This window comes from Cervus elaphus, chromosome 12 (assembly GCF_910594005.1).
Source record: "Cervus elaphus chromosome 12, mCerEla1.1, whole genome shotgun sequence".
Lineage (NCBI taxonomy): Eukaryota > Metazoa > Chordata > Mammalia > Artiodactyla > Cervidae > Cervus > Cervus elaphus.
In genome coordinates this window covers 62478791-62494702 of record NC_057826.1, presented here as the reverse complement: position 1 = coordinate 62494702, position 15912 = coordinate 62478791, and the positions used below count along the sequence as shown (strand labels likewise).

The 15912-nt window shown below is 37.8% G+C and overlaps 1 protein-coding gene across 2 annotated transcripts in view; it reads right to left on the bottom strand.

Annotated features, from left to right (window-relative positions):
• Window positions 1–15912, bottom strand: part of UBR1 (ubiquitin protein ligase E3 component n-recognin 1) — a 135207-nt gene that overhangs the window by 102324 nt on the left and 16971 nt on the right. For both annotated transcript variants that reach the window (XM_043919189.1, XM_043919190.1), the window contains exons 2-3: window positions 11160–11416; window positions 8785–8863 (exon numbers count right to left, since the gene is read on the bottom strand). In XM_043919189.1, coding sequence (XP_043775124.1) covers window positions 8785–8863; window positions 11160–11416 — 336 coding nt within the window. The remainder of the gene's footprint in view (window positions 1–8784; window positions 8864–11159; window positions 11417–15912) is intronic.

Here is a 15912-nt window from a genome sequence, read left to right as displayed (position 1 = left end):
GGGAAACAGAGAATGAAAGTAAGATGAAGCAAAGAAATACAGGGTCAGAGGAAAAATGGTTGAAATAGAAGATAGGCCTAAGAAAGGTAGATGAGTTTAACTAGAGTCACTAAAGAAAAATCAAAACAATGGAACAGGGATAACAATCTAAGAAAACTTTCTGAAAATAAAAGGGCTTAATCTACACAGTGAAAGGGCCATGAGTGACTGAGAAAAAACTCAGTATGATCAACTCCAAAACATAACCTCCTAAAACTATTAGACTTTAAAGATAAAAGTCCTGAGGTTTGGGGCAAAAAGAAGAGATAACATAATCACAAGAAAATTAGACTGGCATCAGACTTCTCAATAACAATACATGAAACAAGACAACAGCAGAGCAACATTTTCAAGAAAGAAACAGCAAATCAAGGATATTATCTACAGCTAAGCTATAAAAATACAATTTTGAACATGTCAGAACTAAAGGAACACTGTATACACATGATCTTCCAGAGGGATCTGTCTGAGCAGTGATCAGCAAACTTTCTGTATGAAGGAACAGTGAGTAAATATTTTAGGCTCTGCAGGCCATGGAATCTCTTTTGAATTACTCAGTTTTACTTTTGTAGTGAAGCAGCAGCCACAGACAATAAATAAATGAATAAACATAGCTACGTTCCAATGAGAATTCATAGGCACTAAAATTTTAAATTTCATATAATTTTCATTTATCATGAAATATTATTGAGAGTCCCTTGGACTGCAAGGAGATCAAATCAGTCAATCCTAAAGGAAATCAGTCCTGAATACTCATCGAAAGGATTAATGCTAAAGCTGGAACTCCAATACTTTGGCCACCTGATGTGAAGAACTGACTCACTGGAAAAGACCCTGATGCTGGGAAAGATTGAAGGCAGGAGGAGAAGGGGACGACAGAGGATGAGATGGTTGGATGGTATCACCGACTTGACAGACATGAGCCTGAGCAAGCTCTGGGAGTTGGTGATGGACAGGGAAGCCTGGTGTGCTGCAGTCCATGAGGTCGGAAAGAGTCGGACACAACTGAGTGACTGAACTGAACTGAACTGATTATTCTTATTCTTTTTCACAATATAAAAACCAGCTTAGGGGTTTCCCTGCCAGTCCAGAGGTTAAGACTCTGCACCTCCACTTCAGGGGGCATGGATTCGATCCTTGGTTGGGGAACTGAGATCCCACATGGCTTGTGGTGTGGCCAAAAGAAAAAAAAAAAAATAAATAAAAACCAAACTTAGCTTGCAGGTCATATACAAAAATAGATGGTAGGTGGGATGCATGAGACAAGTGCTCGGGCCTGGTGCACTGGGAAGACCCAGAGGAATCGGGTGGAGAGGGAGGTGGGAGGGGGGATCGGGATGGGGAATAAGTGTAAATCTATGGCTGATTCATATCAATGTATGACAAAACCCACTGAAATGTTGTGAAGTAATTAGCCTCCAACTAATAAAAAAAAAAAAAAAAAAAGAAAACATAAAAGCTGGAAGTAAGTATTCATCAAGTGATAAATAGGTACTATATTGCGGCATTTCCATGCAATGGCATACTACTAGGCAATAAAAAGGAACAAACTGCTGATACATGAGAGGCACTCAAAGGCATTATACTAAGTGAAAATAAACAGAGAGGAAACACTACATAGTATATGATTTCACTTATATGACATTCTAAAAAGCCAAAACTATAGGGACAGAAAACAGATCACTGAATGCCAGGAGCTAGGGGTATGTGAGCAAGAGGACTGCCTGCAAAAGGGCACTAGAGAACGTTTGGAAATGATATAAATGTTTTATATCTTGATTATTGTGGTGGTTTGTTGTCATTGTTCAGTCGCTAAGTCGTGTCCAACTCTTTGCAACTCCACGGATTCCATGAGCATGCCAGGCTTCCCTGTCCTTCACTATCTCCCAGAGATCACCCAAGTTGATGTCCATTGAATCAGTGATGCCCTCCAACCATCTCATCCTCTGTTGCCCCCTTCTTCTCCTGCCCTCAGTCTTTCCCAGCATCAGGGTCTTTTCTAATGGGTCGGTTCTTTGCAGCAGGTGGCCAAAGTACTGGAGCTTCAGCATCACTCCTTTCAACAAATATTCATGGTTGGATTCTTTTAGGATTGGCTGGTTTGACCTTCCTGCTGTCCAAAGGACTCTCAAGAGTCTTCTCCAGCACCACAGTTCAAAAGCATCAATTCTTCGGCGCTCAGCCTTCTTTATAGTCCAACTCTCACAGCTGTACATGACTACTGGAAAAACCATAGTTTTCACTATACAGACTGGACCTTTGTCAGCAAAGTGATGTCTCCGCTTTTTAAAACACTGTCTAGGTTTGTCATAGCTTTTCTTCCAAGGAGCCAAGTGTCTTTTAATTTCATGGCTGCAGTCACAGTCCACAGCGACTTTGAAGCCCAAGAAAATAAAATCTGACACTGTTTCCACTTTTTCCCCATCTATTTGCCATGAAGTGATGGGACCAGATGCCATGATTGTTAGTTTTTTGAATGCTAAGCTTTAAGCTAGTTTTTTCACTCTTCTCTTTCACCCTCATCAAGAGGCTCTTTAGTTCCTTTTCACTTTCTGCTATTTAGAGTGGTATCATCTGCATATCTGAGGTTACTGATATTTCTCCCAGCAATCTTGATTCCAGTTTGTGATTTATCCAGCCTGGCATTTTGCATGACTTACTCTACATATATTAAACAAGCAGGGTGACAATATACAGCCTTGACATACTCCTTTCCCAATTCTGAACCAATCAATTGTTCCATGTCTGGTTCTAAGTGTTGCTTCTTGAGCTGTATACAGGTTTCTCAGGAGGCAGGTAAGGTAGTCTGGTATTCCCATCTCTTTAAGAATTTTCCAGTTTGTTGTGATCCACGCAGTCAAAGGTTTTAGCATAGTCAATGAAGCAGATGTTTTTCTGGAATTCCCTTGCTTTTTCTATGATCCAACAGATGTTGGCAATTTGATCTCTGTCTGGTTCCACTGCCTTTTCTAAATCCAGATTGTACACCTGTAAATTATACGTTCATGTACTGTTGAAGCCTAGATTGAAGGATTTTGAGCGTTACCTTGCTAGCATGTGAAATGAGTGCAATTGTGCAGTAGTTTGAGCATTCTTTGGCATTGGCCTTCTTTGGCATTGTGATGAACACCGACCTTTTCCAGTCCTGTGGCCCCTGCAGAGTTTTCCAAATTTGCTGACAGACTGAGTTCTGTATTTTAACAGCATCATAGGCTTTCCTGGTGGCTCAGATGGTTAAGAATCTGCTTGCAATGCAGGAGACCTGGTTTCAATCCCTGGATTGGGAAGATCCCCTGGAGAAGAGAATGGCTACCCACTCCAGTATTCTTTCCTGGAGAATTCTATGGACAGAGGAGCCTGGCAGGCTACAATCCATGGGGTCACAAAGAGTCGGACACGACTGAGCAACTAACACTTTCACACTGTGGTGGTTACCGAACTGTATACGTCTATGCAAACTCATGGAACTGTACACTTAGAAAGGTAGATTTTATTGTATATCAATTATATCTTTAAAAATCTAACTTAAAAATGAAAAACTATTAAAGACAAGCACATTAAGATAATATTTGTGAAGTATATAACACAGCAGTAAGAAAAAAGCAACAGAAAAATAAAGGACAGAGACAGGCATTACACAGAAGTTAAACATGCAATTAAAAAATGAAAAGACATTCACAATACTAGTAATAGAAGTACAAATTAAAATAATGAGATAATTTGACTACTAACAGATTGGCAAAAAGTAAAAAGACTGATTAAATAAACTTGGGGACAGATATAGAGAAAGACCATTCTCATAGCCTTTTAATGGGACTGTAAACTGACATAGCAATTCAGAAAAAAAATCTGGAAAAGCTATCAAAATTTATGCACACACCCTTCAAGGCAGAAAATACACATCTAAGAATCTAGTCTCAAGCACTCTTGAATATATACATTGGTGTATAACAAAGGTATATGTATATGTTGCATTATTGGTTTATTACTATAAAACTAGAAACAATGTAACTACCTAGAAAAGAGGGATGGGTTAAGTATATAATGACATACTCCCACAAAGAAATACATGTAGCAATTAAGCAAGTCAAGAGTTATTATATGTAACAACACAGAACTATCTCCATGATACATTAAATTAAAAACAAGTTGCAGGGAATTCCCTGTCGGCCTAGTGGTTAGGATTCTGGGCTTTCACTGCCATGGTCTGGGTTCAATCCTTGATCAGGGAACTGAGATCCTGCAAGTTGTGCAGTGAGGCCAAAAAAAAGTGGCAAAACAAAGTACATAGTAGGATCCCATTTATACACACACACACACACACACAAACATACCTCCTAAACATATAAATATATATGTTTATAAATACTTAAATAAAGGCCTGTAGGGATGTGTACTAAATCGTGTTTAGTTTAACAAAGAAAGTATGATAGGACAGAAAGGCAACAATAATTTTTATTTGTATTCTTCTGTATTTGAATTTTGAAAAAGTAAGTTTTATTGCACTGCCTAAATAATTTTTTTAATGCTGTTGCATTTCGAAGACAATATATAAATTCTCATTACATAGAACTGATCTTAAGATAGACCCTGATTGTTATTTCTATAATTAAATATTAGATATCAGCCCTGCCTATGATCCTAATACTTCCTATGATCTGCCCTTTTGATCCTAACACTTGATTTCAACAAATATCTATTGAAGGACTTCCATGGTGGTCCAGTGGTTAAGAATCTGAGCTTCTAGTGCAGGGGGTACAGGTTTGACCCCTGGTCAGAGAACTAAGATCCCACATGCTGCATGGAGTGGTCAAAAAACAAAAAAATAGTAATGATCTTTAATAGTGGGTGTTTTTAATTACTTTGAGGATAAAAATGCAGAGTTTACTGAAAAATTTTTTTAAAGAACATGCTTCAGTATATTCTCCTGTTTATCATATTTACCTTTTTGTATGTATGTAAGAATGTTTACATGCTACTCTCTAAACAAATTTCAATTACAGAGTAATACAGTGTTATCAACTACAGTCACCATGTTAAATACCTTAGATTCTCAGACCTTATTTATCTTACTGTAGTTTTTAATTAATTTGTTTTTAGTTATGCTGGGTCTTTGTCGCTGCACTTAGACTTTCCATGTTGTAATAAGCGGGGACTACGCCCCAGTTGCGCAGCATGGCTTTCTCACTGCAGCTGCTTCTGTTGCTGCAGAACACGGGCTCTAGGCGCACGGGCTTTAGCGGTTGCAGCACGTGGGCTCAGGAGTCGCTAGTGTGTAGGCTTAGCTGCACCGCAGCATGTGGAACCTTCCTGGACCAGGGATCAAAACCACATTACCTGTGTGGGCAGCCAGATTCTTATCTACTGTACCACCAGGGAAGTGCCTTTACTGTAGTTTTTATTTTCAAGGGATAAACTACAGAAAAGCTGGATATCACAAAGAAGGGGCACATTACACACAGTAATCAAGCTCAAATTTTTATCTCTGTTCTCAAAAAGGTTTTGTTTGTTTTTATGCTTCTTTACTTTCAGTTCTCATCTTAGATTCTACAAGATCATAGCAAAAATTTGGTGCAGGATAGCAATTTTACACAAAAGAGTGAGATCAAAAATTCAATTTGGGGTTCTTTGATATTAAAATTTATATGAGCATATGAACACATTTTTGGGGGGCTTCCCTGGTGGCTCAGACAGTAAAGAGTCTGCCTGCAATGCAGGAGACCAGGGTTCTATCTCTGGGTCAGGAAGATCCCCTGGAGAAGGAAATGGCAACCCACTCTAGTATTCTTGCCTGGAAAATCCCATGGATGGAGGACCCTGGCAAGCTACAGTCCATGGGGTCGCCAAGAGTCGGACACGACTGAGCAACTTTACTTTCTTTCTTTCTTTTTTTCAACTATTTTTGTGCCTGTAAGTTAGATACTATCATGCAAACTGCCATGTCTGGTCCACAATCCTTTTAAATTTTTAACTCAAAGACAAATAGGAAAATTCAGTAAATTTTAACTTTCCAGATGTTCTCAGAAAGAATTATAAAACACAGTTGGATAATCTATTTACCCCAAATGAATTACCTATGTGTATCGTGAGGTAGCAAAGAAAGACTATGATCTTCTATGGTGATAACACTCTCAATGCAGAAGCCTTCCCTCTTCACATGAAGAGTGTGAATAAGGGATGGAGAGTCACCTTTCATTATTTCATCAACTATTGGTGTTTTCACAGTATTTTAAATGCCGGATTTCAATTTTACAACAATGCCAATATTTATTCTGAAAGGTAATCACATGTTCCAAGTAGCAGAACTTCCAACACATTCTCTAGCAATAATCTGCAGTTCTTTTTTTGTGGGGGCAGGGGAAGGTGTGGGGTGCGCTTCATGGCTTGCAGGATCTCAGGTCCCCAGCCAGGGATTGAAACCAGCCCATGGCAGTGAAAGCACTGAATCCTAACCAGCAGACCACCAGAGAACTTCCTAATTCGCAGTTCTGAACCATACTTCAGAAAAAAATTTGCAGCAGTGCAGGATTTATTCCTACTCCATCACGGGTAATACTGCATAGATCTCTACAGTGAACTTTAAATTCTTCTGCTGTGAACTTTAAGATTGCTATGAAAGATGTACTTTGGGGAACACTGAGTACTCCATAAGGCAGCCATTAGCATGATCTTGGTCTTCAAGCAGGTCTGGACAGAGACCCCATACCATCTCTGTGAGACAGCCCCACTCTGTCCACAGTGCTGGGGACAGCAAAGTTGTTCTGCGCTATTTTGTGCCTAAAGGTTTTTCTTGATGCTTTCTTCACATAGTATCAGATCTTGGGTCTGCAGCCCCACTGTTATTCTTTTCTTTCCCTTCTCTGCAGCAAAATGTATCCCTTCTTATTTCTTCTAATATTTTTTTAATGGCTTCATTTTTTTTTCTTTTATTGTGTTTTATTTTAAAAGAATATACACAACATATAGGTGAGTTACAAAGTAGAATAATAAAGTGAACACCACTGATTCAGCATCTAACCCAGGAAAATATTAATACTGTTGCCAAGTTCCCTGTGTGAGCATCCATTTGACATGGAGGTTATTGTTATCTGAATTGTATTTATTAGTCATTCCCCTGCTTTTCTTTAAAAATTTCACCACATCTAAGAGGTATTTCAGTGAGATTCTATCAATTATTCCCCCACCAAAAATCTTCTGTTCTTTACACACACTTTTGAAGGGTAGTATTTTTTAAAGGTTATAAACACAATTTTTTATTAGTTACACAACAGTCCATCCTTCTAATAACAAAAAGATTCCTGAGTAACTTGTACATGTACCTTCTATAAGAAGAGCTCTGCAAAAACCTAAAGATGATAAACTTAAGGATGCTTCACAAAAGAGTGCTTTGTGGTGCAATGTAGACTGTAAGCTTTCAATACTGAAAGATAGCTTAGTGAAGAGGTTCCCAAATTTAACAGACAAGTTTTACCAGTCAACAGAAAAAATCAGAAAAGGAAGGAAGGAGCTCTTCCACAGAGCTACATGTATGCAATTTAAAGACCTGCTTTTTAGCCTGAGATTATCCTACTTCCTTGGAATTAAATTTTCTTTTTCTTCATAAAACTATAGGAGATGGTAAGGATTTTTTGGTTGCTGTTCATGTGCTCTTTTTAAAATTAAAATTGAACTTATTTAGCCAAATAAAAATTTGTAAACCCTATGTCTTACCCAGTCTTCTGAAATTGTACTGTCCCACAGAATCCCAAAGCTTGGCAACCTCACTAAGACCACAATGTAATACTATTCTATACCTACCAGATTGGCCAAAATTTTAAAAGTTGGCAACGCCAAATCTTGCAAGAATGTGGAGCCATAGGAACTTTCATTTACTGCTGAAGAACTTACAAATTGGTATAACCACTTTGGAAAACAGTCTGACATTATCCACTATGACTTAAGACATACTCTAGAACTCAGCAATTCTATTCCAGATATACATCCTGGACAAACTCCTGTACATGTGTACCAAAATACACAAATAAGAATGTTCACAGGAAAGTTGTTTTAATTCAGTAATAGCCCAAAATTGGAAACAATCTAAATATCTATATACAGTACAATGAATAAAGACAATGTGGGTTATCAAACACTATAAGGTAAATGGATAAAACATATACATATATAAATACACACACACACACAAACACCATATACATACACATAATGCTGAGTAAAAGCTACTCAACAAAAGAAAGGTACACTAAAAAAAAAAAAGAAAGAAAGAAAGGTACAGAATGACTCCATCTATACAGAATTAAAAAACAGATGGAACTATTCAATATGATTTGGGTGTAAGTTAAAAGGAAAATGAAGTAAACTGTTATCACAAAACACAGAAGAGAGGTTATATCATAAAGTGGGAGAGAAACATGGTGATCCAGAAGGAGGCTCCTGAGAGCTGGCAATGTCTCACTCATTTCTTGACCTATGGAGTGGTTAGAAAGGTGTTCACTTTATAGTTATTCTTTAAGCTGTTAATATGCTTTATACAATCTTTTGTATAAAAGTTATGTACTTAAAAAAAGAAAATTGTAAGGGGTTGCCTCTTGAGGTAGCAGATGCTCCAACACATATATTTAACCAGAGCTAAAGGTTCACACATCAGATGCGTTACAGCAGGAACTCAAATACTGATCAGGAATTTGGACTAGCTGGCCATCAGTCTCCTGCCAATCAAGAGATTTTATGCATCTATTTCCATACCTTGTAACGATGATTTTTATGAACACTATTCTGGAAGCAGTCCATACAGAGCACACATGTTGGATCAATTGCACAGTCCCTGAAAAAGATTAAAAATCAGGTGCCAAAATTTAGATGACTCCCATTGATGCTCAAAGTATAATGATGATATAATGTGAATCAATTTCCTATATGATACACAAACTGTTTATGAAAATACTTTAAAAATTGAATTCCAAATAATGTTGGCCTCTTTCTGGCCATATTTGAATGTATATGTTTAGATGTTTGGTTTTGTTTCCTAAATTATCCTCATTACTTTGAGCTGTCACCTGGTTTCAAACTATTAAATTATACATCAAAATTAGTTTTCTGGTGCGTGATTTGGCAGCTCATATACCAAAATTAGTTTTCTGAAAAATTGATCAGTTTTTCTTCACTCTCTGCATCATCTTATCCTATTACAGTTACAAATGTATTTTACAGGCACTGATTGTTCACTGGTAAATGTGGCTTGGTTAAAGACAAAATTCCTTAGAATGTAAGCAACATAAGGGAAAGGATTTTAATTTATTTTGTATAATGATATGTCCCAAGCATGTAGAGTAGTGCCTGGCACATGATAAATATTCAATGAATATTTATTGAATAAATTAAATTCAATCTTTCTTAATGTCTTCCTTAATAAAAACTTTTAAAATGTAAAATTTTATTTAGTACTTTCAGGGGAACTGACAATAATATAAACAAGTACAAAGTGCAAAATTAATTTTTAAAATATTTATTTAGAAAAGTTGAAGCGATGGAATTGGGCAATGTTAAAACTAAAATTTTAAACGCTAATAAGTAAAGACTGACCAATAAAAGTCCCTAAAATATATATGATCTACTAACCTATTCACAGCAGGATTTCCAAACCTCAGCAGTACTGACATTTTATTTTATTTATTTATTTATTTATTTTTCCCATTTATTTTTATTAGTTGGAGGCTAATTACTTTACAATATTATAGTGGTTTTTGCCATACATTGACATGAATCAGCCATGGATTTACATGTGTTCCCCATCCTGATCCCCCTCCCCAGTACTGACATTTTAAACTGAATAATTATTTGCTGGGGATACAGGAGACTGTCCTGTGTACAATAGGATGGTTAAGCAGCAACCCGGCCTCTATCCACTAGGTGTTAGTGCCACCCCCCTAGTTGTGACAATTAAAAATGCCTCCAGGACCCTTTTGGAGAAATGAGGTCTACAAGTGTCTTCTACTATGCTTTAGTTGAAACTGACTGGGCTTCAGCTAAAAGTACTTAACAAGATAAATGAAACTGCTATATAGCAAATTGGTATACAAAATACAAAAGTTGAATTTTCCCTGAGAAAAGAAGAGAATAAAGAAATGTAGTATGTTCTAAACAACTGTTGTGTTTGCTTAGTCACTCAGTTGTATCTGACTGTTTGTGACCCCATGGACTGCTAGACTCCCCTGTCCATGGGGATTCTCCAGGCAAGAAACTGGAGTGGGTTGCCATGACATCTTCCAGGGGATCTTCCCAACCCAGGGATCGACCCCAGGTCTCCCACATTGCAGGCGGATTCTTTACCAGCTGAGCTACTATACACAAATCAGTCAAATCCAGAATTACATTGAAGCAAAAAGTAATTCTCTGTATTTATAAAATCTAAAGATTCACATTCCTAACCTAAACAACTTCTAACAAAAGGAAAAAAACAACAACAACAAAAACCCCAAAACCCTAAAAGTGCGCTTAAGATCTAAAAGTTAAAAAGTTTCAGGAAAGAGTAGAAAATAAAAAAGTTCTCTGTGAGGCTTAAGTCCTTTCACAAAAGGCAAAAAGCCTAAAGCTGTTTCCAGTTTCCCTACCACTGACCTCTTCTATCCAATTAAGTTACAAATGCTCTGACAGGTTCTTTGATACCAAATGTCACTTAGTGGCAAAAAACAACCTGAAATGACAAGGGACTATAGACTTTATTTATACCACTTGCTGTGAATAGTCATAGATTTCTTATAGAAATGTTGTGTTTGGTTATAGGATCCTGCCCTAACTCTACTCAGGAAGTACTCAGAATTCTGAAATATATGTGGCACCAAGAGTTTCAGATAAGGGTGTATGGACTATGTTACAAACAAGGCAAAAATCAATCACTTATATACTTTCAGAGAACAAGAAGAAAAGTGAGAGAATTGTGCAAGTCATATATTCAAAAATAAGCTGTACTAGCAAAAACAAACTTATAAATGTGTAATAAAAGGAAGTTATTTAAGAAGAATTAAATACAACTAGCAATACACCAAGAAAGGTACATCATAAAATAGGCACAGAATATCAAGCTGTAATTACAACCAATCCTGTACATTTCTAAATCTTACCTACAAGAATATGTTGTCTCTCCACTTTTAAAAACCTTCCCACAAAGCTGAAATGCTCCACTGTGCTTCAGTTTCTCTAAGCAAATATCTGGATCTTCTCCAAATAAGTACCATTCCAGTGGGGTGAATATTGACCTCTGTATGCTCTCCTCCTGCTTTTCCAAATCTGGGTCCATTTCAGCAAAATAAATTTCAGGCACCACTTGTGCCAAATAGTTCAAGAAAGTAGTATAAAAATCAATCTGCTGATCCCACCACTGAAAAACAAAGCAAAACAAAAATTAAACTTTGTTATAAGTTCCTTCTTAAAGATCTAGAAGCACAAGTAACGGTACAGGTAATGGCATAATTCTGTAGTTTCAGAGAAAGTGATTTGCAGTATATTCTTATTTTACCCTTCACCAATACAAAAGGAACTGTAGCGCTGGATAAGACTCTTGAGAGTCCCCTGGACAGCAAGGAGATCAAACCAGTCAATCCTAAAGGAAATCAACCCTGAATATTCATTAGAAAGACTGATGCTGAGGCTCTGATACTTTGGCCACCTGATGTGAAGAGACGACTCATTGGAAAAGACCTTGATGCTGGGAAAGATTGAGGGCAGGAAAAGAAGCGGGCTACAGAGGATGAAGTGATTGGATGGCATCATCAATTCAATGGACATAAGCCTGAGCAAACTCCAGAAGACAGTGAAGAACAGGGAAGCCTGGCATGCTGCAGTCCATGGGGTTGCAAATACAAAAGGAAAGTAGGTGATGTTTTTTTTAAAGAAGGACTTGGAAATAAGTGGTTGTTCACATATAGAAAAAAGAAGTGCAGCTACAGCAGATGAGAATTACTCTTCCCTGCTGAAGTGGCCAACTCCTGGTGTGTGAAGGTGATTCCATTATCAGTAGAGGATTTAGCGATAAAGTGTTCCCCATAGCAGTAGTTTAATTATTTTATTTTTTCTTCCAGTTTTATTGAGATATAATTGACATACAGCACTTAATGAGTTTAAAGTGTACAACATAATTATCTAACTTACGTACATCATGAAATGATTACCACAATAGCTTTAGTGAATATCCATCATCTCACACAGATATAAAATTAAATGAATGGGAAAAAAATTATTTTTTCCATGTGATGAGAACTCTTAGGATTTACTCTCTAATAGTTTAATTATTTAAAGGAACCATAGCATTTAATGAGAGCTCAAAATGAAAGAGTGCCGGAGTTTTAGAACACAAAAAGCACTTATCATAAAATGAAAAGAAAAGATAAATCAACCAGAAAAAAAAAAAAAAAACTTTCTGCTCTTCAAAAGAAACTGTCACAGGTGGCTTTTTGCCATGCTTATTTGCACAGGAAAACATGTCAGCATCATTAAATCATTACAGAAATGCAAATTAAAACGGCAGTGAGATATCCCTATAAAACCTATTAAAGTGTAAGTAAAAAACTAAAATAAAAATTTGGCAATACCAAGTATCAACACAAATGCAGAAAACTTGGAAAGGAAAGGGACTCAAAATGTTATACCTCCACTTTACAAAAGAGTTCAGCAGTTTCTCACAAAGTTAAACATATACTTAACATCTGACCCAGCAATCAAACTCCTAGTTATCTACCCAAGAAATAAAAACTTATGTTCACAAAACACTTATACTTGAAAGTTACAGCAGCTTTATTCATAATTGCCCCAAACAAGAAATGACTCAGTTGTCCTTCAACTGGTGAATTATAAACAGTTTGTACATCCAAACCACAGAGTATTTAGCATACTCCTTTATTGCTCAGCAATAAAAGGACTGGATTATCAATCCATGCAACATCAGAAGAAGTCAAACTCAAAAAGATTACTTACTACCACCTCTTAGTAGTCGGGACTGTGTTCATGTTGACAGCATATATGTGAACTGAGCAAAGCCCATCTTTGGGCCAAATTCCTGACTCCCATTATAAGGGGTTTTAACAGATACTATATGTAGATTCCAATAATGCCACCTTTGTCTTCAATCAAGCAAGACAGCTTTCTAAGTACCCAGAAATGCCTTGTTAAAAGACATTCATGGGTTACTCATTGTCAATTTGGCCTTAAATGTGAGGCAATTACCTCAAACCACCCAGCCAGCCCAACATTTTTGATGCCATTAATAGCAGTCTTTAAATAGAGGCAGGAAAAACAGAACTCTCTAATCTCAAATCAGCATTGGCAATTCAGTCACACTTAATGGACATCATCAGATGGTCAATACTGAAATCATATTGATTATATTCTTTGCAGCCAAAGATGGAGAAGCTCTATACAGTCAGCAAAACAAGACTGGGAGCTGACTGTGGCTCAATCATGAACTCCTTATTGCCAAATTCAGACTTAAATTGAAGAAAGTAGGGAAAACCACTAGAACATTTAGGTATGACCTAAATCAAATCCCTTATGATTATATAGTGGATGTGACAAACAGATTCAAGGGATTAGATCTGATGGACAGAGTACCTACAGAACTACGGACAGAGGTTTGTGACAAGTACAGGAGGCAGGGATCAAGACCACCCCCAAGAAAAGGAAATGCAAAAAGCAAAATGGTTGTCTGAGGAGGCCTTACAAATGGCTATGAAAAGAAGAGAAGCAAAAGGCAAAGGAGAAAAGGAAAGATATACCCATTTGAATGCAGACTTCCAAAGAATAGCAAGGAGAGATAAGAAAGCCTTCCTCAGTAATCAATGCAAAGAAATAGAGGAAAACAATAGAATGGGAAAGACTAGAGATGTCCTCAAGAAAATTAGAAATACCAAGGGAACATACCAGGCAAAGATGGGCATAATAAAAGACAGAAATGGTATGGACCTAACAGAAGCAGAGGAAGAGATGGCAAGAATACACAGAAGAACTGCACAAAAAAGATCTTCACGACCCACATAATCATGATGGTGTGATCACTCACCTAGAGCCAAACATCCTGGAATGTGAAGTCAAGTGGGCCTTAGGAAGTATCACTATGAACAAAGCTAGTGGAGGTGATGGAATTCCAGTTGAGCTCTTTCAAATCCTAAAAGATGATCCTGTGAAAGTGCTGCACTCAATATGTCAGCAAATTTGGAAAACTCAGCAGTGGCCACAGGACTGGAAAAGGTCAGTTTTCATCCAATCCCAAAGAAAGGCAATGCCAAAGAATGCTCAAACTACTGCACAAATGCACTCATCTCACACGCTAGTAAAGTGATACTCAAAATTCTCCAAGCCAGGCTTCAACAGTATGTGAACCGTGAACTTCCAGATGTTCAAACTGGATTTAGAAAAGACAGGGTAACCAGAGATCAAATCACCAACATCCGCTGGATCATCGAAAAAGCAAGAGAGTTCCAGAAAACATCTATTTCCGCTTTATTGACTATTCCAAAGCCTTTGACTGTGTGGATTACAATAAACTGGAAAATTCTTAAAGAGATGGGCATACCAGACCACCTTACCTGCCTTCCGAGATATCTGTATGCAGGTCAAGAATCAAGTTAGAACAGGACATGAAAGAACAGACTGGTTCCAAATTGGGAAAGGAGTACATCAAGGTTGTATATTGTCACTCTGCTTATTTAACTTATATGCAGAGTACATCATGAGAAATGCTGGGCTGGATGAAGCACAAGCTGGAATCAAGATTGCTGGGAGAAATATCAATAACCTCAGATATGCAGATGACACGACCCTTATGGCAGAGAGTGAAGAGGAACTAAAGAGTCTCCTGACAAAAGTGAAAGAGGAGAGTGAAAAAGTTGGCTTAAAACTCAGCATTCAGAAAACTAAGATCATGGCATCTGGTCCCATCACTTCATGGCAAATAGATGGGGAAACAGTGGAAACAGTGGCAGACTATTTTTCTGGGCTCCAAAATCACTGCAGATGGTGACTGCAGCCATGAAATTAAAGGACGCTTACTCCTTGGAAGGAAAGTTATGGCCAACCTAGATAGCATATTGAAAAGCAGAGACATTACTTTGTCAACAAAGGTCCATTTAGTCAAGGCTATGGTTTTCCAGTAGTCATGTACTGATGTGAGAGTTTGACTATAAAGAAAACTGAGCACAGAAGAATTAATGCTTTTGAACTGTGGTGTTGGAGAAGACTCTTGAAGTTCCTTGGACTGCAAAGAAATCCAACCAGTCCATTCAAAAGGAAATGAGTCCTGGTGTTCATTGGAAGGACTGATGTTGAAGTTGAAACTCCACCTGATGTGAAGAGCTGACTCATTTGAAAAGACCCTGATGCTGGGAAAGATTGAGGGCAGGAGGAGAAGGGGACAGCAGAGGATGAGATGGTTGGATGGCATCACCGACTCAATGGACATGGGTTTGGGTGGACTCTGGGAGTTGGTGACAGACAGGGAGGCCTGGCGTGGTGTGGTTCATGGGGTCACAAAGAGTTTGACACGACTGAGCGACTGAACTGAACCGAAAGGACTTAGAAGGAGACTTAACAGTAGCTGAGTTTAGGACTTACTGTAAAGATATACTAATAGTGTGGAATTAGCACTGTTGTATATCTATATTTATGAATGAAATTAAGACAGTTTAAAAATGAATCCATATATGTATGCAAAGTGAAGGCAAAAGTTGCTCAGTCGCGTCCGACTCTTTGCGACCCCATAGTCCATGGAATTCTCCAGGCCACAATACTGGAGTGGGTAGCCTTTCCCTTCCCCAGGGATCAAACCCAGGTCTCCCACATTGCAGGCGGATTCTTTCCCAGCTGAGCCACAGGGAAGCCCAAGAA